Source organism: Balaenoptera musculus, chromosome 12, assembly GCF_009873245.2.
Source record: "Balaenoptera musculus isolate JJ_BM4_2016_0621 chromosome 12, mBalMus1.pri.v3, whole genome shotgun sequence".
NCBI lineage: Eukaryota > Metazoa > Chordata > Mammalia > Artiodactyla > Balaenopteridae > Balaenoptera > Balaenoptera musculus.
In genome coordinates, this window is record NC_045796.1 from 81,962,734 (window position 1) to 81,988,751 (window position 26,018).

Genomic DNA, 26,018 nt, shown 5'->3' on the forward strand with positions numbered 1-26,018 from the left:
AGTGGGAAGCCAAATAAGCACGTATAATAAAATAATAGCCCACGCTCTCCTGTCACTTGGGAACTTTCTTTTTTTTTTTTTTTTTCCCCCACTGGCCTTTTTACACATTACCTAGCAACCTTCATAAAGACGAGACGTACAATTTCCATACAGTTCCCGTTTTGATTCATACCCTCAAGGAACAGATGGCACACGAGTTAGATTCCCTTTTTGTTTTACAATACTACACCCTAGAAAGGGTCTAATTCTCAAAAAGGGAATTTCACTATATTTTAAGATCTAAATGCAAAGCGACTTCTCATCCATATGTTCGCTAGGCCGCACCCACTCTAACACCCTGGGGTCAATGAATCTCTATGTCGCAGGTGCTGGCGCAGGTTTGACCCTGACCTCTAGGAGGTGTGTCCCATAGGGTCAGAGGTGACCTTGGCCAGCTCTGGTCCTTCGCCTTGTAGCTGCCTCCCATCCCGTGAAGCCACTGGGACGAAAGCCTTGATGGGCTCTGAAAGGAGACAGCAGGCGCTCAAACGCGCGAGGCCAGCTGAGCCGCCCGAGAGCTCTGCACAACCCGGGGGACCGACTATTAGTCCAGCAGACTCACGGGGGGCCGTCCCTGGCTTACTTGCTTTGCTTGTTTCACCGAGGATTTCTTTCATTAAATGGTGATTACGGTCTAGTCTGCGAGCTGCGCTGGAGCCCAGGCTTCCGGGACTAAGGATTGTTTGGGAATTAAAGACGCTGCGGCAATCGTCAGGCCTGTGCACGATCTTTCCAGCCCCCTCCCCTCTAGGCACAGGGGGGCTGCACCTCCCTCCCGGTCCCCCCCCCCCACCCCCGCCACCCTGAGCTGAAGCACGGCTGGGTGACCTGCTTCGGCCAATGAAATGTGAATGGAAGTAACATCTCTTTAAAATTTTGAATGTTAATTCCAAGTTGTACTCTGAGTGGTCCTATCACCTCTGATGCTGGTTTGATCTGCAAGTGAAAGCCCAAGGCCCATCCTGTAAGGGGATCCCGAGGAGAAATGACCTTAAGGGACTTAAATGTGCAGACGTGATGCTCCCCAAGCAGCCCCGCCTGGGGTCAGGGGATGGGGGGAGTTTTAAACAGTCATTGCTTTTCAAGAACCAAGGCACCTACCTTAGGAGTTCTGGTGGGCTTTACGAAATGAGCTATTAGAAAATAAGCATGAAATAGTAAAAATAAATGTCTATACAGTTTAGATTCTTTTCATATTTAAGCCCAGTCTGTGGATGGTGAGGAATGATACAGAATCCATTTAGTTTTGCACCTGAGTTGTTACCAAACAGCTTTGAATCTCTCAAAGAGCAACAGAGAATAAGACAAGCCCCGAATCGACACCTGGGCGTGCGTGTGTGCGTGCGTGCGTGCGTGCGTGTGTGTGTGTGTGGTTTGCTTTACAAACTTAAGGAAACGCGACTACAGCACCGACTGTCGCACTGACACCTACTTGGTGGGGCTGCAGGTGTGCAAGGCCTTCAGGTGCGGCTTCCAGGTTGCAACGGAGACAGATTTCTCGTCGGCTGCATAACTGCGCCAAACGCACTGCATGCGGCATACGCGGGGACAGAAGAAAGCAAAACAAGAGAGAGGAGGAGAGAGAATGCAATGAAAAGGGAGGTTAGTAAATTAATACAGATTAAGCATCTTTTCCTTGCCATGTTCAGCCCTGATAACTGTCCGAAGGGTGAAGAGACTTGGGTGTTTTCGCCTGGCTGTGAAATATACTCCGCCACATCCATAGAATTGCTTTTCAGAATAACTCACATCAGAAGCAGAAGTACCACAAAGCATAACACAGAGGAGTCTTGGGATTGGTTAGGGAGAGATGTGGGAGGTGAGCTACCCGAGTGTGAGCGACTGTGCGTCCCGGGAGCCGCTGCGTGCCCTTAATCGCCACTTGTAAGATAGAGGCAAAGGACCCTGGCAGTCCATAAGGCAACTAGTAAATTAACTAGTAAACTGATGACCACCAGGGCGTGTTAATGATGTAGTGAAATCCCCTGCGGTCGAACCACGTGGTACTTCTAAGGCTAACCACGAAGGTGGAGATGAGAGGCAGCCCTAAAACAAGGTGGGGAAATGTATCCTCAGGAGTACGATCTGAAAGCGCGTAAAGATTTAATGCTGGGGTCTAAGAACACGTTTATAGTTCTTTGATGTGAACACAAGCTCTGTGTACTTCATATAATTCTACCTGATATATATATAATACAAAATATTTTCATGTAATCCCCACAGAGTGTGGATTAAGACCCTTACGACCCTTATTTTGTAGAAGAGAAAATAAAGGCTCAGGTAAATTAAGAGGTTAACACAAGGCTGGCAGAGGTGAGACATCACCTCAGGTGGCCCGGCTCTTGGTCTTCGAATCCCTCCATGGTCCTTTGCTGACCGCTGGGTGACCGTTGTTGGAACAGCTTCCCTCTGAACTGTCCACTTCAGAGGTTGCCTGAACTTACTTTCCATAGAGATTTTGGTGAATCTCTTCCTTTGCAATAGGTCTGCAAACAGCTCTAGTGACCAAGTGTTTACGCCACTCTCCTGAGAGGAACATTCTTATTATAATTCATAAATCAAAACATTCTGTTTTGTGTGACTACTTCATATAAACAGGTCATGCCCCTGGCTATCTTACCATCATTCATGATTTTGAAACCTACAATGAAGAAAACAGTGACCTAATAATATTCCTTTTCCTGACAATATCACTGAATACATGTGTGCAGAAAAAAAAAGAGTTAAAAATTGACATAACTAATTTGGAAAACTTTGGCTGTACCTATTAAAGCTGAAGTATATACACCCTATGATACAGCTACACACTCCTGCATGTATACTCAACAAATATGCTTACATAAGCGCATCAAAAGATGTGTACTCTAATGTTCAAAACAGCACTACTCTTTTTTTAAAATCTTAATATGAATTTTCTTATTTATTTACTTATGGAAGTATAGTTGGTGTACAATATAAGTTACAGGTATATAATAAAGTGATTCACAATTTTTAAAGGTTATACTCCATTTATAGTTATAAAATATTAGCTGTAATCCCCATGTTGTACAATATATTTTTGTAGCTTATTTATTTTATACATAATAGTTTGCACCTCTTAATCCCCTACCCCTATCTTGCCCCTCCCTCTTCCCTCTCCCCACTGGTAACCACTAAGTTGTTCTCTCCATCTGTGAGTCTAAACAGCACTACCCTTTTTTTTTTTTTTTTTTAATATTGGAGTATAGTTGATTTACAATGTTGTGTTAGTTTCAGGTGTACAGCAAAGTGATTCCATTATACATATACATATATCTATTCTTTTTCAGATTCTTTTCCCTTATAGGCCATTAGAGAGTACTGAGTAGAGTTCCCTGTGCTATACAGTAGGTCCTTGTTGGTTATTTATTTTATATATAGTAGTGTGTACATGTTAATACCAAACTCCTAATTTATCCCTCCCCCATACCTTTCCCCTTTGGTTACCCTAGGTTTGTCTTCTGTGTCTAAACAGCAGTACTCTTGATAAACCAAAGCTGGAAATGCTCAAGCGGCCGTCAGCAGGACCGTACCTGGGTGAGCTGTGGATTGCTGGCACAGTGGAGCGGCCCACAGCAACAGTCCACTACAACTACACCCAACAGTGTGGATGGACTTTCCATGAATACTGCTGAGTGCGAGAAACAAGACACACAAGAGTACCTGTGGTGGGACTCCACTTCCATAAAGGACAAAAGCAGGGAAACCGACCCCTGCAGTTAGAAGGCAGTGGGGCAGCTCCCCCAGGGACGGAGGTGGAGCGAGGGTGCATGGGGTGCTGACCACCATCTGCTTCTTTCTCCGGCAGCGCAGTTTTCTAGGGTCTGTGCTGCATTCCCTACGCAACTTATACTTCAATAAGATGTTCAAGAAGTGATATAAAAAACTAGGAAGATATATGGTAGGACCTGAGGGTTTTTATATTATTAAGGAAGGTTTAAATAATTGAAGCCAGCTTCCTTGCCTGGAGCCTTCATCACATGGCTCATGTTGGTTGAACCTACAAATCCCTCGGAACGTATGCTAAGCATCTTGGCATCTTACAGAGAACAAAGCAGTTGTCATTGTATCATCTTGAAATGTTAGTTTTGGCAAGTGCTGTACACTCACAATCTACAGAGTGATTCAGAGTAATCAATAAAGACACATGGGTTTATTAACGCAGCTTCTTCTGCAGTGAAGGCCAGAGCCTCGCCAGTGCTGCTTTAATTAAACAGCTTTAATAGAAGGCATCAGATATATGTGGACTTGGATACTGTGGAAGCAGGGCTCACGTAGAAGTGAGAAGCACACAGCAGGCCTGGGCATTATTAGATATCAGCGGAAAAAAATCCCAAATAACAATACGACAAAAAATGGGACCAAGACATTACCTGCCAAAGTTATAAAGAACTGGGGGCGAAAGTGGCCACGCTTAGAAAATTGAAAATTTTCTTAACAATGAGATCTGGCTTCTTGCTCTTTTTTCTATCAAATTGATCTCAACAGCTAGGCTCTTATTCCCTTCATTAGGAACAGAGGGTGAGTGGCATCTCCCTTGGGGCTGATACCAGTCCGCAGTCGAGTGGCAGAGGAGCGGGTACCTATTATTCTCACCCTCTAATCACTCTGTCCTGGCCTCAGCTCTCCCTCAGCTTCTGGAAGCTGAACCCAAGGCCACAACCATGTGATCGCGGAGCCGACGTTCCTCTACTTAGAGCTAAAATCACACAGTGGTTGGCAAGAGAAAGTGCCCAGAGGGATTTAATTTACATGGCACACACACTCCCAAGGAAAAGTCACCAAAAAGCAACATGAAAGCCAAATTCACCATTTACTATGCGACCCTGGTGCTCAAGGTAGCCAAACAAGTTCACACTTTGGTCTGGCGCTACAAGCGCGATGTCAGTATAGCTACGTTTTAGGGAGTATTTAGCTTGCATTGTCTGGAGCATTACAGCTATGGCACATTTGACCCTTTCTGGAAACCTTAATTTTAGCTGAACATCCAAAGGTATAATCAACATGGAATGATTTTTTTCAAGGTGTAGAATTTAAGAAGCCGGAGAATGAAAAGATTTAGGGTGAAAACCAGTAATCCCTTTCCCCACTGTACTTCTCACTCATTTTTGTTCCTTCGTGGCAACCCCTTCAACTTTTATAGCTTCTGTTTCTAATTTTAAGAATCCTTATTTTTAAGGATTGTTCTCATATTTCTTTGAGGTTTTTAATTTTCTTACCATGGAAGATAGTGACATAGCCATTTACACACCTTCCCCTGATCTCATCCTACCACCAACAGTTTTTAGTTAATTTTAGTTAACTTTTAGTTAAGTGCTTAGTTAGTTAACACTGCTTAGTGTTTGCATAACTTTGACCACGTAACTACTGTTCACAGCTCAGCAATGTGATGTACCATTGACTCCTTTCTTCTTTCCTGTGTAATTTATTTTGGTTTTTCTTGGAGCTAGTATTGCCCTATTTTAATTTCTTGATTTGCCTTTATGTACCTATGAGGAAAACATTCCTGAACTCTCCAACAGAACTCTAAAATTCCATTTGTCAGATACATCACGAAAGCTGTGTCTCCTTGCCGACCTCCCTCCGGTTCTCTGCTCTCCGGCCCTGCATCTCTGGCCCTGGGACTGCCCCTCAGCAACAGCCTAGAGATCCCCTCACTCCTCCCTGGGTGGGATCTCTTGTTCCCGGGACACCATGTCTCCTTCCTTTCTGGGTTCATCTCCTTGTTTTGGAGGATTAATTCTATCCAAGTAGCTTCTCCTTTTTTTCTTTTTCTTTCTTTTTCCATTTCAGCTTTATTGAGGTATAACTGGCCTATACGATTGTGAGATCTTCTAAGCTTACATCATGGTGATTTAATATATGCACACATTATGAAAGGGTTCTCCCCATCTAGGTAATTAACACATCCATCAACTCACGTATTTATTTGCTTGTTTGTTTTTTGGTGTGAGAACATTTTGTTTGTTTGTTTTGGGGGTTTTTTTGAAATGCATTTTTAAAGACTTTGTATTTTATTGCTATATTGGAGTATAGTTGATTAACAATGTTGTGATACTGTCAGGTGTACAGCAAAGTGATTCAGTTACACATATACAGGTATCTATTCTTGGTGTGAGCACGTTTAAATTCTACAATCTTAGCAGATTCAATTATACAACACTGTTATCAACTATAGTCACCACATTTCACATTACATCCTCAGGGCATATTCATCTCATAGTGAAAGTCTGTACCCTTTTACCCTATTTCCCCCACCTTCCAGCTCCTGGCAACCACTTTTTGCTTCTGTTTCTAGGAGGTTGACTTAAAAATTTTTTTTAAAGTCATATAAAAAATTCTACATATTCTACATGTAAGTGAGACCATGCAGTATTTGTCTGTCTCTGTCTGGTTCTCTCACTCTGCATAATAACAAGGTCCATCCGTGTGTTGCAAATAGCAGGATTCCCTTCTTTCTCATGGTTGAATAATATTCCATTGTGTATATATACTGCAAAGGAAAACAGTATGGAGGCTCCTCAGAAAATTACAAATACAACAGCCATATAATCCAGCAGTCCCACTTCTGGGTATTTATCCAAAGGAAAAGAAAACAAGATATCTGCACCCCCATGTCCACTGCAGCATGATCCACAACAGCCAAGATACGGAAGCAACCCAAGTGCCCATCGGTAGATGAATCGATAAAGAAGATGTGATATTAGCTTCTTGAGTAAGGGTATATGGTAGGTAAAGTTTTGAGGTTTTGCATATCTGAAAGAGTCTTCATGTTACTCCCATACTCCATGAATAATTTGGTTGAATATAGAATTCTAGATTGGAGATAATTTTCCTCCATAATTTTGAAAGTATTGTTCCACTGTCTTCTAATTTTAATGTTACTAATGAGAAGTCTATGCAATGCAGATTCTGGACCGTTTGGGTATGTTCTGCTCAGAAGGCATTTAGGATCCCCTTTCTTGCAGGAGTTCTCATATTTCACACGGGCGTCCTCAGTGTGAAGACTTTTGTTCACAGTGCTGGGTCCTTGGGGGGCCTTGTACTGTGGCCCCTCCTGCCCTTCATTTTTGGGGAACCAGAATATAATATTTATTTGATAAAATTCCACACTTAGTTTCCCTGTATTCTTTTTGAGGTACTTCTGTTGGCTGAATATCTGATCTCCTGGAAGTGTCATCCAATTTTCCTACTGTTTTTTGTTTTATTTTTCATCTCTGTCTTTTTATTTTATTTTGGGGGAGATTTTCACAGTTTTATCTCCTTTTCTGTTTTCTTCTTTTTCTGCTCTCACGTTTTCCACATCTAGGAATTTTTTTTCTGAATCTGTCCTTATTCATGATGAAAGCATTACAAAGGCTGTATAAGCTCTGTATATGTGGCTTGAGTTTATTTTAGTGGCCTCACTTTGGAAGGCTCAGTTCTTTCACTAGAGGAAGCCAAAGTTTCAATATATAATTTGTTTTTCTTTTGGGCCAACTAATTTCCCCAGAGCAGCGTCTTCTACTCTCTTCCCTCAGGAAAATAAGCCCACCTGTCAGCGTTCATTTCACAAACTTGTACTTAATTCCCCTGTTTCTGTTTCCAATAAAGCACCTTGGCTCCACCCTGAACTGGTCCAACCTCTCTAGAAGGAAACCGCTCACACAGAACTCCTGAAGGATCTTGAAACACTAATCCCCAGGCTTCAGTGATGTATATATGAGGCTTCGAGTGCTGGATTCAGATTCCGACACCAGGGACCTGAGTCCTACCTCTTGCCAAGTCCCTAGGCTTGTCCTGGGGATCAAGTGACATAATGTAGCAGAAACACTCTGCACACTCGTGAACAGAAGCACTTCACAAGTCTTAGGCATTATTAATAAAAGTGGTGACATTGGGGCAGGTATTCAAAACGTTACTGAGGGCTGCTTTCTTTTCCTAGACTGCTCTGCTTGAAAGGAAAAGTTAATTTAAATGAATCATGCAAAGATGTTGACACAACTGAGTTTACTGCAAGCTGCTGGGGTTGTAAGCTTTTCCCTAAAACCCTGAAATGCTGGTTAATTTAGTTGTCTCACCGACTGAACGACAAAGCAATCTGGGCATCTCCAGTGCCCTTTACAAAGACAGCGGCTCTGGCGCCAAACAAACGAGACTGGTGTTGGTCTTGATGCTTTGTGTGATCAGCAAACCAAGGCAGGTTTATTGGGTAAGAAAATGCATGGAGCAGCAAATGAGGCTTGTTGTTTAATCTGAAGCATCCTTAAAATAAATGTCTACCATCTATAATCTAAAGCTTAAAGCCCTGACTTCTGGCTAGGGGTTACAGCAAGGAAAAACAATGAATACATTTGATAATTATATCATTATTCTTATGTCTAATAAATTACATTTGGACAGAGGAACAATCACTTTTTAAATTGGTAATTAATGAAACTATGATTAGATTTAAAGGTATTCTTGAACATTTCAAGCCTTTCATTTTATATTCTTTTTTGTTCAGAACAACACATAAGTTAGAGTTTTAAGTAAAAAAACAATTAATGATTTTACTCCACAGTTACCTACCTTGGTACAAGTTCAATTATTGATTGCAATATATATTAAGTAACTCAGTTCCATAAAACAAAAATCTAGATCTTTAAGTAAACTTTGCAATCAGCCTCTTCGCTCTTTACGGCTGACCTCAGAGGAAGGCCTTGCCTTGCTTTGGCTGTTGGCCAAAGGCTGTTGGTATAAATGCCTCCGGTCCAAAGACTGCCTGCAGGAATGGTAATCTGTTTTCAAGTTCAATTGGAAATTTTTTTTTTTTGCACAATTTGGTAGTTAATAATGATGAGATAGATCACAAAGTCCCTCCTATTATTCTCTGTATCTGTCTTGTGCAGTACGATAGCCAGTAGCTGTGCATGGCTACTGAACACCTGAGACGTGGCCGGTGCCTCCCGGGAACTGCATTTCTAAACGGAAACAGCCACCTGCAGCTCTTGGCAACTGTTTTGGGCAGCAGAGCTGGAAGCTCTGTGTCATCACAAGGGATCCACGCCTCAGAAATTCCTCAAAGGGCTCACTTTCCAACAGGACAGCCGATGGTCTAAGATTTTTTTGATGCAGTCCCGTTTTATACCCAGAAGTATCAAGGACCTGTACACAGAAGTGGCTGTACTTCGAGTACATGCTGATTGAGAAAACATACAATACAAGAAGCCAGTAAATAATTTCGTGAGGATCTTAAATAAATTTGAACTTTTCCCGTGCCAACAGCACGGCCACGCTCCTGAGAGCAGGCAGCCTAGGTATGTGTAAGGTGTACCACTGGTTCCCTGCGTGGACAGGGCTCGCTGCCCGAATGGATGCAGGGAACCCAGGGAGCAGCTCTGCATTCACAGGCCGGAAAGCATTCCTCCAGAACTGAAAGGTGAATACATTAAAGAGCAACTGAAAGATAAAAATAGCACGGAGAGGGCTGCCCTGGGGGCGCAGTGGTTGAGAGTCTGCCTGCCAACGAAGGGGACACGGGTTCGAGCCCTGCTCTGGGAAGATCCCACGTGCCACGGAGCCAGCTGGGCCCGTGAGCCACAACTACTGAGCCTGCGCGTCTGGAGACTGTGCTCCGCAACAAGAGAGGCCGCGATAGTGAGAGGCCTGCGCACCGCGATGAAGAGTGGCCCCCGCTCGCCGCAACTAGAGAAAGCCCTCGCACAGAAACGAAGACCCAACACAACCAAAAATAAAATAAATAAATAAATAAATTAAAAAAAAAATAGCAAGGAGGAAAATGCATTAGAAGTATGGGGACACCTCATAAGCAGTTAAGAAGCGCCAAAGGGTGGAGGCTCTCTGCTGGGGCATTTTGTGTGCACCCCGGCGTGCGTGACGCCCCTTGTCATCATGGCCCTGTCATTCGGCCTCAGATCTTCAACTCCTACGACTCAGGGATCTTTCCTTCAGGAAAACAAAGTTTACTTTATCTTTGGCGCCTCTTTAAAACCCGGAACTTTTAAAACTGGAGCCTCTCAGTGGCGTGCATTACACGTCATGCGCAACGGTCAGGAGTCACAGCACAGCTTGCTCTAAACACTAATACCCTCATTTAGTCACAGACACAAAGGGGTCTCCTTCCCGAGGCAGCCCCTCCCCACCTCCCCCCACCCTGCGGCCACAGGCAGAGGCTGCGGGGTCGGGGCTGTGCCGTGGTTGCCGCCCTCCAGCCCCGACGGGAACCTGCAAGGTACGTGAGAACAGCGGGCCCGCTACTGTAGCAGGAACCTCAGTCACTGCCCTGAGCCCCCTGGTTCTGCAGGTCGCGGGCATCCGCTGCCTGGCATGGAGGGATGTTACATAATCATGTTGTCTACAATTAAACACGAACTCACAGCATGGATCTAGAGGAAAACATATTTTGTCATTCTTAAGCTGTTTCTAGGGTGGTTCTACTCCCAAAAGGTATGGATGGCAAAAGGAGAAGCATTCCTTTTACTGCTGAAGCAAATCCTGAGTTATTGAAATGAAGATTAAATGCTGAACAACCTATGTATTATGAGTTAGCTTCAAATGATATGCTTACTACTTCATATGCTCAAACATCGATGTATCCCATAATTCCAGCTCTTAAAATAAGAATTTCCAGTTATTGCTCTAGATGGCATTACAAGTGATTCCACGAGTACTAAACCCTGACATTCTAAACAAGTACGTTGCTCCTCAGAACGGTGGCACACATCTGGCAGCAGAAGGTAATTGCAAGGCAGGCCCCGACGCTGTGTTCTGCTCCATCACTGAATGAGCAATGATCCTTCACCAAGTAATTCATGAGACATACTAGGTCATTCCAGGAGCAACACGACTGCTGGCCCCGGCATGGCTCTGCTGGTGCCGTTAGTTAATCCGAACAGAGCGTGGACCGTTGGCTGAAAATACATAGTATTCTTTTCTGTTTGGGAGTGGGGAGCACTTGACCAAATCTAAGACTGTACATTAAGTTCCAGCTTCGTTTTTAAAAACAAAACCAAAGAGCAGCTCCCCTAAGCAAGGGCACAGAGGGACCGGCCCACGACCCAGCGCCTGCAGAAACAGGTGTTGCCGTCTCCCCAGTACACTGATGTTTACCTGGATGAGGTTGGCAGCTGGGTTCCTTCTTTTCTCAAAGTGCTTCTGGCGGTGCTGTTCTTGTACTTTTAATGCAAAACCTGAGCCAAGAATGCCCTGCAACAAAATACGGAAATAGCGCTGAAAATTTTTTTCCCCCAAACACCGTTAAATAATACAAATATTTTTAAAAAACCCTCTAAGAAGAGTCTGAGAAAAGGCGAACAGTATGCAACCTGTCCCTAAACTCATTAAAACAAACACGATTTCCTCTACTATAACACGTCGGCCAACGGCAAGTAGCTGGGCAGGAGGCAGAAGGACGTCTGCCCTTCCGGAAGTCACCAGGCCCTACGGTCTCTTATGCGGTAGGAGGAGTCACCACAATTCCAAATAAAAATCACCATTTTAAAAAATGTTTTTGCGTGGCCTTCTCTGTGGCATTTCTTTACGCCTAAGTCAGAGAGAATGGTCCTATCCAGTGGTGGACAGAGGGGGATGAGAACTTGGGGCTGTTAACTGTCTCGCGGATGTGGACGTGGGAGCTTTCCCAGCACTCTGATGACACTACCTGATTTTATACTTTCCATTCACGAAATGGTGGGGGAGGGAGTGTTTAAGGTTAATCCTCAGCAATGCTATAATTCTACACCGACCAAAGGAAAGTAACCATGGGGAAGGACAGTTGTCCAGATGAGACAGACACGCACTCAGTTTTGGAGACGTAGAAGGTTTGCCGTTTTGCGTGTGTGTCCAGTAAAGGCAAGAGCACAGGTCAATGCAAAGCACCTTCCTGTCTACCTGAGTCTTAACGGCACACGCTGAGCGTGACTTGCCCTCTTGGTCCTGGCTCACCGGTCGGATCTGGGGTTGGTAAGCGAGCGGTTCCTTCTGTGTTTATGCTAGCTTTTGGCTGGTTTGCTTCCTTCTGCGCATTGTCTCCACCTGCCAAAGTTTCGGCTCTCTGATACGGCCCCTCTTTTCAGTCTGCTTTGGTCTAAATTTGTGGCATCAAGATGCTTCGTCTCAGCCTTGAGTTGAGGCTGGCTTTGGAGTTTGCTCAGTTCAGTCTCCGGGCTTTGTCTCTAAGCCTCCACTTTATTGGTGTGGGACACGGAGCCCCTCTGCTTTCAAGTCTGGGATTTTAGTTGCTAGCTGTAAGTTATTAGCTTCTTATGAAACTTCAAGGTGTCTAACCCTTAGGTTACAGCCGGGCATTTTATAAGCTCTAAGTCAGTATTTGCCACAGGTAAGGACCGCCTATTTTTCTCTTCTTCACATGTTTGAAGTCACTCAAAGATAGTACAGGCTGCTCAAGGGGGTGATGGGTCTAATCCTTGGGAGGTGTTAGGTCTCAGTGAATGAAAACTTGGCGAGGACATTTTTGGGTTCTAGGTAACCTTTAACCTTCCTTCTCATCCTGAGATTCCACAATTCTGAGTACCTCTGTGACAATGACCAGATAATAAATAACACAATTCTGTTTAAAATGCAGTTACGATGACGACAGTATTGCCATTAATGAGCAGTGACCGACTCCCCCATCGGTCAGGACGAGGGGCTGCACCGTGAGATGAGGAACGGCATCTGAGGTCTGTTCCATCTCACTCCCTTAGTGACTGTGCAGCCTGAGGTTCTCACCTCATGCAGGCTGTGACTGAGCAAACCAAGCTCTATGAAAACCTGGTCTGTAGGATCTTATGTGTAGATTTAAACATTTCCCTCCATTTAGAGGTTATAAAAATGGCCTTCTGTTTCCAAATCCAAATCAACTCTTAGTTATGTATAACTCCTAAATTTCTTGCTGCTCCTTAAGAGCATTTAGGAAAAATTTAATTATTTTCCTTCTAATGTCATTTTTCATGAAGTTTAAACATGTTAAGAGACTATGAAACAGCAGAATTTATAGCATATATTTATAGTATGTATATTATGTATTTATATTATATGCATAGATGTGTATAATCTACTTAGAGGAAGCATAATTTAGATTTTACAGGCATTGAGTTAGCAGCAATAGCTACCATTTTTGAGCATTCATTATATAAATATGAAGTTCAGAGTTAGATCCCTTTTGGAAAATGAAGACAGGCCAGGCCCTACATAGCACAAACTTACCACCTGCCAAACAAACTACAGTGTGGTGAAAATCACATTGGCAGTGCTTAGAAACACTCGCTAGTAGGTGGCAAATGTCGGCTGCATGTCTCCTGGCCAGACTGTGCATTACAGCAGTCAGTGCACCAGCTCTGCTCATCGTCTTCTTACGGCTGCTGCCCAATCCTGCCCCACCTCCCTCCGTCCCCCGCTCAGAAACAGAAACACAAGGCTGGTAAAACAAAGCCTGTTATGTCACATATATATCCCATAAGTTACGTAAGTATATACATGTAAATATAACTTACATGCTATTCCTTCCTTCCAGTATCCATACTGATAGATACAAAGTCTCAGAAACTGATTTTTGTTTTAATTCATTTCCTAAGATCAGATAACTTAAATTTTGAGGTTTTAAGTTTTAGAAGTACTACATAAACACCAAATAGAAAGAAAACATGTATTGGTCAGTATTTAAAATATTCATCCCTTGTTTAATTATAGTTAAAATATACTCCCTTCCAGATTAGAAGAGCCTATCTGTGTCCCCCAGCCCTGCACTTGGCGAACAGGCTAGACAGAAAGATCCTCTCAGCAGGAGGTTAAGGGGCTTCCGCAGGTGGAGAAAGGCCTGCCCCGCAGGGCGAGGTTGGGCAGGGGTCTCAGGGAAGGGGACCCCTGGTGGAGTTGGAGGTCTGTGTGACTCTGTGATGTGCGGGAGAGTCCTTCTGCTTTGAGGGAAAGATGGGGAAAGGAGCTTCTCTTTCTTGGTCCTCGGTTTCCTGGGTAGAAGGACCTCCAACAGGGATGGGCCACAATCCACCTCTGACTTTTCTTAGCAAAACGCCAATGTGTTCTCCTAATTTCAATCCGACACCCCTGCCGGCCCGCAGGTGCACAAGACATAACGGCATTTCCAGCCACCTTGTTTTATTTAAAGGTATGCGGGAGCCACTGAGTCTTTCATTCAAGTAAGAACTCAGTACCTAACGTGAGGCTGCAGTAAAAAGATCCATGGTGAAGCCTACTTTGCTTGGCACTGTTAGGGCGTGTTCTACGCAAGCAAGATGTTCAGATCTCCAACATGTATGAATTTAATTTGCATATAAAATTGTAATCACTTTATGGGGAAACCTTTACAAGAATGACCACTTAGTCTCTGACCCTTAACCTAAGAGCCACACAACTGAACCTCCTGTGATGGCCCACGGTCTCGGGATGGAGTCAGGGCGTCTCGCCGGGCGGAAGCAGCAGCACCCGGAGGGGGGCTGACCGTCAGGCCAAGTGGCCCAGGTCTTTACACCTTTGGACACTGATGTCTGCTCACTTCTTACCCTTCTCTTTTCCCTCCCTTGCTGTTACCTCTTCCTGGTCTACTGTGTGTTCTATCACCGTACTTCTACGTTGCTGTCTATAGTCCTCAGCGGTATGAAACCACAGAGCTCAACTTACCAGACTTCTCTCTAAATTAAGCAAAGGTTATGAACGAGCCTCGAGGCTCTCCTGGGAGGACGGCACATACACGGGTGCCCATGGGAACAGCCCAGAGGGGGGAACAGCCCAGATGGGGCCTCCTTCCCTGCCTGTAGTTCTTCGAGGGATCACACGGGTTGTTATACGTGTGGCCTCAGGATAAGTATAAACACAACAGAGGCAGATCTTTTGTGCCATTATTTTGGGAAAAGAGCGCAAGACTGCATTTTACTGTTTCTAAAGGTATTTTCCTGTAGGGAATCTGGTTACTGAGTGGGTCTCTGCCCTGGTCTGAATTGCGGAGGTTGCCAGATTCAGTTGACTCTGGATAAGTGAGACGCTTTTTGGACTCTGCTTCATTTTGTCACAGCAGGAAACGCACACATCATGAAAATTTTCTTTGTGACAAGCACCTGACTTAATGTCATTGGTCTTAACAGATTTTCTCTGGGTGTGATAATTTTTCCTACCTGATATTGATAAAGAAATGTACTCAGCGTTTCTGTTACGGGCTGACTTGTGTCCAAAATTCATAGGTTGTAGTCCTAATCACCAGGACCTCAGATGTGACATTATTTGGAGAAAAGGTCTTTACAAAGGTCATCAAGTTACAGCGAGCTCATTAGGGTGGGCCCTAACCTAGTATGTCTGGTGTCCTTTTTTTGAAAAAAAAAAAAAAATTAATTAATTAATTAATTTGTTTATTTTTGGCTGTGTTGGGTCTTCGTTGCTGCGCGCGGGCTTTCTCTAGTTGTGGCGAGTGGGGGCTACTCTTTGTTGCGGTGCGCGGGCTTCTCATTGCGGTGGCTTCTCTTGTTGCAGAGCACGGGCTCTAGGCTTCAGTAGTTGTGGCACGTGGGCTCAGTAGTTGTGGGTCACAGGCTTAGTTGCTCCACGGCATGTGGGATCTTCCCAGACCAGGGCTCCAACCTGTGTTCCCTGCACTGGCAGGTGGATTCTTAACTACTGAGCCACCAGGGAAGCCCCCCTGGTGTCCTTTTAAGAGGAAATCTGGACACAGACATGGGCAGAGGGAAGATGATGTGAAGACACAGTGATCAGACGGCCGTCTACGAGCCCTGGAAGAGGCCTGGCCACATCCTCCCTTGCAGCCCATGGAAAGAACCAGCCCTGCCAGCTCCGTGATCTTGGACTTCCAGCCTCCAGAACTACGAGACAACAAAGTTCTGTTGTTTAAGTCAAGCTTACCAGTCCGTGATGCCCTAGCAAACCAACACAGTCACACGTGGGTAGCACATGACAAACCTGGATTCAAAGTGGGGTCTGATGCCCATGCTCTCGCGTGGTCTCTTGGGACCCTTCTCTGCCCTTGGATGGTCCAGGGTGCAACCAGCTGGTCAGTCTGGAGCTGAGCACTGGCCACGGGAAGGACAAGGGGTCCCAGGCAGAGGGGGAGCCCCGCAGCTACAGGCTGTGGTGCTGAAGGCCCCAACCCCTTGGCTCCTGGGAGGGGTGCCCCGGGGTCTCTGCAGCAGAGGCTGTGACGTGAGTCAGCCTGTGTCTGGGGCAAGACCGAGGCTGCTGTTCCCTAAGCGGGATGGCGGCCACGGCTCTCACAGTCCTGCTTGTCGGCTCCTCTCCAACAAGGGGAAGCCAAAAGCGAGATCTTGGGGAGGGGGGCAAGTTGTAATATTCTGACCAAGTGCCTTTGAAGACACAAGAGGATAAAACAACCAGAAAGGAAGGCTTCATCCAGTACGGAGAAAATAATCAGAAGCTTAGGAGAAGGTAAGTGTGTTCGTCATTCTGATAAGAAACTGGTTGTTAGCAAAAATCAATGATGACACAAGGAATAAATCATCTGACACATTAAAAACCCTTTAAATCCGTATGCTTTTCACTCAAGTGGGTCCGAGAGGTAGATAGTCCACGTGGGCACATGCATCTCTTCAGGCGTGCACACCTTATGCACCTAATGGGAGCCATCAGTTTAAGAGGAGGATATCTTTAAATCTTGACACATATTTTCAATGTATTAGCAGCCTGTTGCCTGAGAGGTGGTGTTGCCTGAATTATCATTTGGTCCTAAAGCCTCAGCTGGTATAAAACTCTCGGGTTAAGCGACTCCAAGGGAAGACCATATTTTATAAATTATCCAACTAGATACATATAGAAAAGTCAACATTACATCAGAAAAATGATATTAGTAAACGCTATAGCTATGTTCTAGGGCATACCGTTTTGTGAAAGCTCGTGCTAATAAACCACCAAGATCCAACTGAAAGTGCTTAATTTTTGCAAAGATACTCACAGCAGGAAGCGCAAAGAAAGAAATGCCCAGGAGTGCAAAGCCTGCAGAGAGCAGCCTTCCCAGCCAGGTCAGGGGGGTTTTGTCTCCATAGCCAATTGTGGTCAACGTTATCTGAAAACAAAATAAATAGGACGTGCAGCTTAAGTACTTGAGAGGAAAGTCAGGACCCATGAACAGGAGGCAAAGCAACGTTTCCACTAAATCATCATTCAACCAGTCTGGTTGGTGCATTTTATTACTGTGCTTTAATTTTCCATGACGCATAACAGAACTTCTCTTTGTTTAAGGAAGGGAATAACCTACATACTTGTTCCTCCGTTATAACACAATTTTCCATCTTTTCTAAGTGCATTCAAAGAAAGGCTATATTATATAGTAAGTGGATAACCATCAGTGATACAGAAATGATAGCACTATGGATTTAGGACTGGATCAGTACACAAAACAATAATTTATGTTAATTCAGGCTGTCCATTTATTTCTTTGGCGGGCATTTCCTGAAGGTCTGGTGTGTGCAAGGTATGTGTTTTGATTTGTAGTGGAACAAAAATGAGAGGTATATAGCTCCTGTCCTGAGATATTTATGGCATAAGAGGGGAGATATGTCACACACAAATCATTAAAACGCAGAATAGGGCAAGACAGGTATTAGGATGAATGCACGAAATAATTTGCTGCTCAAATTCAAAGAAGAGATTATTACCAGCTTCAGGTATTGAAGAAGCTTTGTTGGGAAGATGTCATCATACCCAGGCTTTGAAGGAGGGGTAATATTTTGAGAGGCAGAAATGATAGAGTGATCTAGGGAGGGCAAACAGGTGACCAGTTGCACAGCGGTGAAATAAACAGGGTGGGTTCTGGAACGTGTATTCAGTTGGGCCGGAGCACAGTGGGTCTGAAGAAGAGGCTAACCAGCTACGCTGAAGCTGGACCAGGGAGTATCTTTGAAAAATGATCCCTGCGTCATGTCTCCCCAATGGTCAACTGTTCCAGGGGCTGCCCATGTGCCTTGGAACAAAGCCCCGGCTCCGCTCCAGGACCGACGAGGTTCTGCCTGATCTGGCAGAAGGATGGGGCAACTGAATCGGAACAGCGGGAGTGGGGCAGTACGGGGTGGAGAGTAAAGAGATGCGCTGAGAGGAAGTTCAATAGAAGAGTGTCTGAGAGGAAGGGGAAGACGAAATCTACATGACTTGAAAGTTTCAACTGGGAAGATGACTGCCCCATAAATAGAAATATGATAATGAGAAAGACGAGGGTTTGGAGCAAAGAAGAAGAGTGGCTTTCAAGTGAGGGTTTTTAAACTATCAGTATGACGCTGATCTAGAAATGTCTGAGCAACGCATTAAGAAGGAGAGCTTGAGTCTTGAGAGAGATTGAGGTTGGCGTGAAATCTGGGTTTTGGAATAGGGCACTGAGCGACCCTTTAAGCTCTGTGAAGAAATGACGTTGCGAAGGGTGCAAAGAAGGGGCCAAGGGCACCTCCTCAGGAGACACAGACATGTAAGGGACGGATGGGAAAGGAAAGTCAGAGGAGAATACGGTTTTTCAAAAGTAGGAGGACTAGGAACGGGTTATATAAACGGAAACTCAATGAAGAGAGTTTCACAGAGGACCAGGTGAGCCCTGATGCCACAGGCTCAGGGAAAACAAGGAGAATGAGGACTGAGAAAAGATGTGGACACAGAGACAGGGGTCACTGGTGATTTCTAACAGCGGTGGTTTTGGGCAGGTCGTCCTCCCCGGGCTTTGAAGGAGGGCCAATAAGTTGGAAGGCAGAAATGGTGGAAGAAGAGACACTCTGTGATGGAGAACCCTCCAGAAGCGCTCAGCTCAGCTGACCACCCCTTCCTAGACCCTCTCCTCTCTCCTCACTTCTGTGGTTTTCCTTTTACATCTTTGGCGGCTCCTTTTACGTGGCTCCTCTTACTCCAGCCAACCTTCAAACACTGGATTCTTAAGCTTTGCTTCTGGGTCTTTTAAAAATTCTGTTCTTCTCAGGACTTCCCTGGTGGTGCAGTGGTTAAGAATCCGCCTGCCAATGCAGGGGACATGGGTTCGAGCCCTGGTCCGGGAACATCCCACACGCTGCGGAGCAACTAAGCCCGTGCGCCGCAACTACTGAGCTTGCGCTCTAGAGCCCGTGAGCCACAACTACTGAGTCCACGTGCCACAACTACTGAAGCCCACGCACCAGAGCCTGTGCTCCACAACAAGAGAAGCCACCACAATGAGAAGTCCGTGCACTGCAACGAAGACCCAACGCAGCCAAAAATAAGTAAATGAAATAAATAACTTTATAAAAAAATAAAAATTCTATTCTTCTGTAACTTTCCTTCCCCCTGTCCCCTCCGTTCTCTCTCTTCCCCAGCGACGTGAAATGCTCTCATGGGTATAAATACCATTTTTATGCTGAACACACTGAGTTTCTACCTCCAGGCCAGACCACTCTTCTGAGCTCTGGATTCACACATCTGCAGCAGGTAATTCTGTTGGGATGCTGCACAGTCATTTAAATTGAACATGTCTAGGGACTCCCCTGGCGGCCCAGCACTTAAGACTCCACGCTTCTCCTGCAGGGGGCGAGGGTTGGATCCCTGGTCGGGGAACTAGGATCCCGCATGCTGCATGGCCAAAAAAATAAATAAAGTAAAATAAAATAAAAGCAGGTGTTGTGAATTAAAGGATGTGAAACAAATTAAAAAAAATAAACTGAACATGTTTAGAACAGAAATTTTATCATCCTAAACCCGCCGCTCCCCGATGACACCCCCTCCTGGTCGAGAGCCCCACCGTCCACCGTGCCACTCCATCAGAAGCCTCGGGGCACTGCTGCTGCCCCCTCCCCGCAGGCGTCTCTCTGAGTCCCTCAGCAGGTTCCGCTGCTTTGATGTCCCCAATCCCACTGCCTCTCTCTGTCATCACGGCCACCACCGCAGGCCGGGCTGCTAGAGCAGCCTCTTTTTTTCTTAGACGATAATTATTCCAGGTTTATTAAGGAATGGTTGACATGCATCACTGTTTAAGGTGTATGGCATGATGGTTTGATTGACACGTACTGTGAAATGACGACCACAACAGGGTTAGTGAAAATTCATCATCTCATAGAGATGCAGAGAAAGAAAAGAGTGATGAGAACTTTTAGGCTTTACTCTCTTAGCTTTCCTGTGTATCATATGGGAACGTTAACTACAGTCACCATGTGGTACTAACACCCCTGCTACTAGTTTATCTTATAACTGGACGTTGGTGTCTTTTGACCACCTTCCTCCACTCCCCGCCCCTCTCGTGACCACAAATACCATCTCTTTCCGTGGTTCTTTTTGGTAAGCTCCCACATATAAGTGAGATCACACAGTGTCTGTCTTTGTCTGCCTTGTTTCACTTGGCGCTCAAGGTCCATGCACGTGGTCGCGGACGACAGGGTTTCCTCGTTTTCATGGCTGAGTAGCACCGTTGTGTATATACCACACCTGCCTGCACACTCACCGCCGTGCACCCTGAGGCTGCCCCCGTGTCCTGGCTCATAGGCATCATGAGCCGCTGTCTCTCAGTTGCTCTTTCTGCTTTTGCTCTGGCCTCTCTCAGTTCCTTCTCTGCACACCTGCAAGGGCTATTATTTTCTTACTCCTCTCTAAAAATCCTTCCATGGCTATTCACCAAATACAGAATAAATTCTAAGCTCCTAGCTATGCACCTCGTGACCTGGTCTCTGCCCAAGTCTCCAAAGTCACCCTGGTCCCCCCTTGCTCACTGCACTTTAACTACAGTGTCCTTTCAGCTCCTCCAATGGGCCAGGCTATCCTGCCACAGGGCCTTTGCACACTCTGCTCCCTCAGTCCCCAGTCTTCCTGGGGTTCCTTCTCATCCTTCAGGTCTTATCCAAAACACTCTGTCCTCAGAGAGGCCTCCCCTGCCCACTGTCCACAGGCGGCCTCTGGTCTCTCTCTGTCCTGCTCGTTTCCTGTCAGCACTTATCATGAGGGGTAGTCCACTACTGCTCTACTTTCCTCTGGGGAGGGGTCCTTATTTCCTCTACTAGAAGGAGGGACCGTGTCTTTATTCTTTGTTTTCTCTCTAACATCCAGCATGATGTTTGCCACCAGAGTAAGAGGAACTCAATAAATATTTAGTAAATAAATAAAGAATTCTTTCAAGAACATTGGCAACAGAGTGAGAAATATGGGGCCAGAACTCCTGGAAATCTCTGACGTGAGTGGGTGCTTTCTAGGATGTGTTTGTGCCTGTCTGCAGAGAGGCTGAGGCTGAGGAGGGGAGGGTGTGAGCTTTATGATGGGGGGGTACCCGAGGAGGAGGGGACATAGGGTCAAGGGCACAGTGGAGGGTTAGCCTTGGCAGTGTGAGAGGAGGACAGGGCTGGAAACGCTCAGGCCAGTTCCCGTCAGCAGTGAAGGACAAGGAGGGTCACCTGTGGGGAGCAAAGGGCCTGGAACAGGAAAGGGCCAGGCTGTGAGGCTGTGAGAGGGAACTGGCAGTAGAACCCAGCAGCCAAGTGAATCACATGCCACCAGCAGTATGGGTAGAGGATTCTCGAAGGGATTCCTTGAGATTGCAGAAGCAGCATTCCTGGCTCCCATTTTATTACAGGTTCCTAATTTTAAATATGTGGGAAAGATTTTAATCTATTATACCTTTCCTGCAAGATAGCTTAATCCTTTGCAGTAGTTTATTAATAATAATAAAGGGAAGAAGAAATGTCATGGTTGGGTCACAGCAATAACTTTGCATTTCTCTGTCTGCTTTCCATTCTGATCACACATCTGAGCTGTTCTCCTTGGCTCAGTGCTCAGAGTGGGTTTTAACCCGCTGCCTCAAGACACAGTAAAGGGTGCCCGCACCCTCCTTTGAGCTCAGACTGTCTCTCTTACAGGGCAGCCGGCGGGGAGATGAGGTGTCATGAGCCCCGACAGCCGCCCCTGGGGTCCCAGGGGATGGTGAGGACCCCGCCCACCTGCTCCCCATGCCGCCGGGGCCTGGGCTCTGCAAGACTTGGAGCTACCAGCTGCCCAGCTTGGTGGCAACCGCTTCCTCCGCCCGCCTGACTTCACAGTCGCTGGGGTGCTGCTTGGCTGAGGGCAGAGGGGCCTTCTGTTGCCAGGCGAGGCTCGGGAAGGATCCGGCAACAGGGTGTCAGGGAGGGGGGCGGGGGTTCCTTCGTTTCCTGCCTGGAGGGCAGATTGTTTCGTTTCTCGTGGCTGCAACAGGGACAACTGGGCCTCCTGCTGTGAACAGTGGGCATCACACTGACCCACCTGCTTGATGTGGCTGCCAGCTTTCTAAGGCAACGACGGCTGCATTCGCCCAAACCATCCCAGGTGAGGCCTGCAGGAAGGTCGCTGATTTCTTGACTTTCAGGTCAGGCTGTCCTCGAGGTGCCACGCTGCAGCTGTTACGGCTCTCCTCTGGTCCAAGCACCTGGCAGGCCCTGCGAAGGGTTCTGAGCTGCCCTTTGGCACAGGAGCTGGGGCTCAGCAGTGCACCCACTTCGGTCTTCCAGAAGCCACGAGAAGCTCCGTTGGCTGAGACGCAGTGATGGTTTCATTTGGATGTCAAGTCAGAGGAAGGTCGGCTCACACAGAGCCCCGAAGACACCAGCTCCTCGGGAGCTCCCGGAAGGAACACCTGCTTGGGAGTCTGTACGTGTGATCTGCAGGGCTTGGCGGAAATCGCGCCTGGAGGAAACCCACTGTACTGGGTGTAATTCCATTTTTGACGACTTCCAGGGCTTATAGGAGCTATGCTGCTTAACATCTGCTGGATGGTGAAATTTAAAAAATTTATGTATTTATTTATGTACATATTTATTATCGATTCCTACTCACTGACTTTTTTTTTTTTTCTACTCATTGACTTTTGACCATGGTGTTGACAGTATCATTGGAAAGGTCATGAAGTTTTGAATTTACTTTGAACAATTAAAAGATAAACTTTAAAACAGTTCCAATATCTCTTTCAGTGCAGCTTTAGCGAAGTGATACTTGCATTGGGCAAGAGGGCGCACTGACTGTCACACTTTATGACCGGAGGTGGAAGCTGCCAGGCCAGCCTGACAGGACAGACCAGGACGCAGAGGGACAGGCCCACTCGACCTGCTGCTGCAGCAGCTCAGCTCAGCGATGCCCGTGGTTCATGCTGTCTCTGCAGCTGGGCGTTTACTGGACGATGGGGTGGCGGGTGGGAGCAGCTCAGATACAGTTTCGCCCTCCTGCCCTGGAGCTCAACTGCAGTCATGCAGGTGAGAAACGGTATTCTCTGAAAGTCGGTGGGTTGTGAATATTGGCATGAAGGTGTAATTGTGGTGGCAAAGTCGGAGGTCAGCTCGGCGCACCTTAGTGGGTTCTAGCATCAAGTATTTCTTCCTCAGGAATAATACTGCAAAACAAATGCAAATTCGGGCCCAGGCTTTCCTGATTTTTTTTTTTTTCCTTTAATGAGATGGCAGATGCTGTGTTCAGATTATAATTTAAACACTGGTTGGGCTACAGTTATTTGTTTGTTTTCAATAGCAGACTTAATTTGAGACCAGGAGATATAAATTTTATCTTCTTTTCTTCAAGCAACAAATCAACAAACTTTTATTGGTCTGGTTTTGAGGATACAGTCACGAATAGTAGTTTATAGCTAATGCATTCATGTGAACAATTAAGAATATACTATCTGTAGATTTCCACATCACAGCATAATTTCCCCCTAAGGGGGTCTTTTTAAAAAAATTATTTTTTATTTTATTTATTTATTTTTTCTTCCAGTTTTATTGAGATATTATTGACACAGAGCACTGTATAAGTTCAAGGTGCACAGCATAATGCTCTGACTTGCACACATCATGAAATGATCATCTTACTAAGTTCAGTGACCACCCATCATCTCATACAGATACAACATTAAAGAAATGGAAAAATACTTTTATTGTTTTAAAATCTCTGAGGATTTATTCTGTTAACAACTTTCATATATGTACAGCAGTGTTCATTATACTTACCATGTGGTACATCACATCCCTAGTACTTATAGCTGGAAGTTTGTACCTTTGACCACCTTCATCCAATCTCCCCTCCCCTCCACTCCCCACCGTCTGGTGACCACAAATCTTATCTCTTTTTCTATGAGTTTGTTTGTTTTTGAGGTCTAATTGACCTACAACACTATGCTAGTTCCTGTTACACAACATAGTGATTTGGTATTTCTATAACATTTCAAAACGATCCCCACAATACGTCTAGTTATGATGTCATCATACAAAGACATCACATAGTTACTGGCTATATTTCCCACACAGTAACCTTTCACACCTGGGACTCATTTATTTGCAACTGAAATTTGTACCTCTCCATCTCCCTCACCTGTTTCTTCCCTCTCCCTCCCCTCTGCCCTCTGGCAACCACCTGTTTGTTTTCTACATCTGTAATTCTGTTTCTGCTTTATGTTTGTTCATTTGTTTTGTTTTTCAGATTCCACATATAAGCGACATCATACAGTGTTTGTCTTTCTCTGTGACTTATTTCACGTGGCATAATGCCCTCTAGGTCCATCCATGTTGTTGCAAATGGCAAGATTTCATTCTTTTTATGGCTGAATAATATTCCATTGTATTTATGTACCACATCTTCTTTCTCCATTCATCCACTGATGGGCACTTAGGTTGCTTCGATAATTTGTAAGTAACGCTGCTATGAACATGGGGTGCATATATCTTTTCCAATTAGTGTTTTTGTTCTCTTTGGAGTGGAATTGAGGGATCAGTGGTAGTTCTAGTCTTAATGTTTTTTTTTTTTTCTGTTTCCTTATTTATTTTCATTTTGGATGATCTGTCCATTGGTGTAAGTGAGGTGTTAAAGTCCCCCACTATTATTGTGTTACTGTCGGTTTCCTCTTTTATAGCTGTTAGCAGTTGCCTCTTATGTATTGAGGTGCTCCTATGTTGGGTGCATATATATTTATAATTGTCATATCTTCTTCTTGGATTGATCCCTTGATCATTATGTAGTGTCCTTACTTGTCTCTTGTAATATTCTTTATTTTAAAGTCTATTTTATCTGATATGAGTATTGCTACTCCAGCTTTCTTCTGATTTCCATTTGCATGGAATATCTTTTTCCATCCCCTCACTTTCAGTCTGTATGTGTCCCTAGGTCTGAAGTGGGTCTCTTGTAGACAGCATATATATGGGTCTTGTTTTTGTATCCATTCAGCAAGCCTGTGTCTTTTGGTTGGAACATTTAATCCATTCACGTTTAAGGTAATTATTGATATGTATGTTCCTATGACCATTTTCTTAATTGTTTTGGGTTTCATTTTGTAGGTCCTTTTCTTCTTTTGTGTTTCCCACTTAGAGAAGTTCCTTTAGCATTTGTTGTTGCGCTGGTCTGGTGGTGCTGAATTCTCTTAGCTTTTGCTTGTCTGTAAAGCTTTTGATTTCTCCATCGAATCTGAATGAGATCCTTGCCGGGTAGAGTAATCTTGGTTGTAGGTTCTTCCCTTTCATCACTTTATCATGCCACTCCTTTCTGGCTTGTAGAGTTTCTGCTGAGAAATCAGCTGTTAACCTTATGGGAGTTCCCTTGTATGTTATTTGTCATTTTTCCCCTTGCTGCTTTCAATAATTTTTCTTTGTCTTTAATTTTTGCCAATTTGATTACTATGTGTCTTGGTGTGTTTCTCCTTGGGTTTATCCTGTATGGGACTCGCTGTGCTTCCTGGACTTGGGTGGCTATTTCCTTTCCCATGTTAGGGAAGTTTTTGACTATAATTTCTTCAAATATTTTCTCTGGTCCTTTCTCTCTCTCTTCTCCTTCTGGAACCCCTAAAATGCAAATGTTGTTGCGTTTAATGTTGGCCCAGAGGTCTCTTAGGCTGTCTTCATTTCTTTTCATTCTTTTTTCTTTATTCTGTTCCACAGCAGTGAATTCCACCATTCTGTCTTCCAGGTCACTTATCCGTTCTTCTGCCTCAGTTATTCTGCTATTGATTCCTTCTAGTGTAGTTTTCATTTCAGTTATTGTATTGTTCATCTCTGTTTGTTTGTTCT

The 26,018-nt window shown here is 45.0% G+C and overlaps 1 protein-coding gene across 5 annotated transcripts in view; it reads right to left on the reverse strand.

Annotated features, from left to right (window-relative positions):
- The window catches only part of KCNQ5 (potassium voltage-gated channel subfamily Q member 5), a 571,236-nt gene that overhangs the window by 74,016 nt on the left and 471,202 nt on the right, over nucleotides 1-26,018 (reverse strand). For all 5 annotated transcript variants that reach the window (XM_036872164.1, XM_036872162.1, XM_036872165.1 and 2 more), the window contains exons 6-8: nucleotides 16,970-17,080; nucleotides 11,149-11,244; nucleotides 1,472-1,566 (exon numbers count right to left, since the gene is read on the reverse strand). In XM_036872164.1, the coding sequence (XP_036728059.1) occupies nucleotides 1,472-1,566; nucleotides 11,149-11,244; nucleotides 16,970-17,080 (302 nt within the window). The remainder of the gene's footprint in view (nucleotides 1-1,471; nucleotides 1,567-11,148; nucleotides 11,245-16,969; nucleotides 17,081-26,018) is intronic.